The sequence below is a fragment of the Choloepus didactylus genome, chromosome 2 (genome assembly GCF_015220235.1).
Source record: "Choloepus didactylus isolate mChoDid1 chromosome 2, mChoDid1.pri, whole genome shotgun sequence".
Lineage (NCBI taxonomy): Eukaryota > Metazoa > Chordata > Mammalia > Pilosa > Megalonychidae > Choloepus > Choloepus didactylus.
In genome coordinates this window covers 197,537,863-197,539,096 of record NC_051308.1, presented here as the reverse complement: position 1 = coordinate 197,539,096, position 1,234 = coordinate 197,537,863, and the positions used below count along the sequence as shown (strand labels likewise).

At 41.8% G+C, this 1,234-nt stretch overlaps 1 protein-coding gene across 1 annotated transcript; it reads left to right on the top strand.

The window, feature by feature from the left end:
* The first annotated feature begins 216 nt into the window (after nucleotides 1–216).
* On the top strand, nucleotides 217–453 carry LOC119519259 (NADH dehydrogenase [ubiquinone] 1 alpha subcomplex subunit 1-like). The gene has a single exon (XM_037816841.1). It carries the CDS (start codon nucleotides 217–219, stop codon nucleotides 427–429), a length of 213 nt encoding a protein of 70 aa, XP_037672769.1. The 3' UTR covers nucleotides 430–453.
* Nucleotides 454–1,234: the final 781 nt, after the last annotated feature.

Here is a 1,234-nt window from a genome sequence, read left to right as displayed (position 1 = left end):
TGAAAAACTGGAAATAAAGTAAATGTTCACCAATAGAGAAGCATTTAAATTATGGTGCACACACATAATGAATATTGTGCTGCTGTTTAAAATAAGGGAGTGGATCCGATGTTCTGATCTAAAATGATCTTCAAGGACCCTACCAGGAAGGGAGCTGCAGCTGGGTCATTTTCAGTGGCGCAGGAGTTGGTTTTTGGCCTTGGTACCCCTACCGTGATGTGGTTAGAGATTCTCCCTGGACTCGCCATCATGGGGGTGTGTTTGCTCATCCCTGGAGTGGCCACTGTGAACATCCACAAGTTCACTAATGGGGGCAAGGAAAAGAGGGTTGCCCATTATTCATATCAGTGGAGTTTGATGGAAAGAGATAGGTGGATCTCCGGGGTGAATTGTTACTATGTCTCAAAGGGTTTGGAGAATATTGACTGACTCAAGGAAGCATTTTCCTGATGGATGAGAAAAAATAAGTCAGTTATAAGCACCTACCCCTGCTGAAAGTTTATGCTGTGGTATATATTATATAGCATGCACTGTATTATATGGTGCTTAATAAAAATAAAATGAAAAATAAAAATAAAATACATTGATCTTCAAGATATATTTAAGGAAGAAAACAAGATACAAAAGAATATGATAGCATAATCCCCATTTGTGTAAAACAAAAGAGGATATACAGACATAAATGCTTGATATGTAAAGAATATCTAAAAGGCTACATAAGAAATTTAATAGTTGCTACCTCTGGGGGATGGAACTGGGGTTGAAGGGTTAGAGCAGGGCTGCCAGGTGTGGTTGCAAAGCCTGTGCACTGGGCAAGCCCACATGGAGCCACATATCTAAGACCACAGTAGGAATGATGTCCCCTGGAGTTGTGCATTACAGCAGTGGTTCTGAATTTGGAGAAGGGAAGCTTTTCATTACCTACCCTTTTATACTATTTGAATTTTTTGACACCAAAGCCTGGAGCCTGAGAGTCAGCCTTAGATTTGAGGCTACACTAGAGCTGTTTGTCTGCCTGCCAGGATGTGAGTCCATTGAGGGTAAGAAGCCTGCCATATTCACAGCACCGTGTGAATCTCTCCATCAAAGACAAGTGTAAAAGATACAGAGAGAGCACAGATTAACCTAATGTGGAGCTGGGTCTTGCAAGACAGAAAAGTAGGGAAGGACACCTCAGCCAAAGGGAACAGTAAGTGCAAAGGCATAGGCAGTTGAAGGAAGGTGGTACATTCAG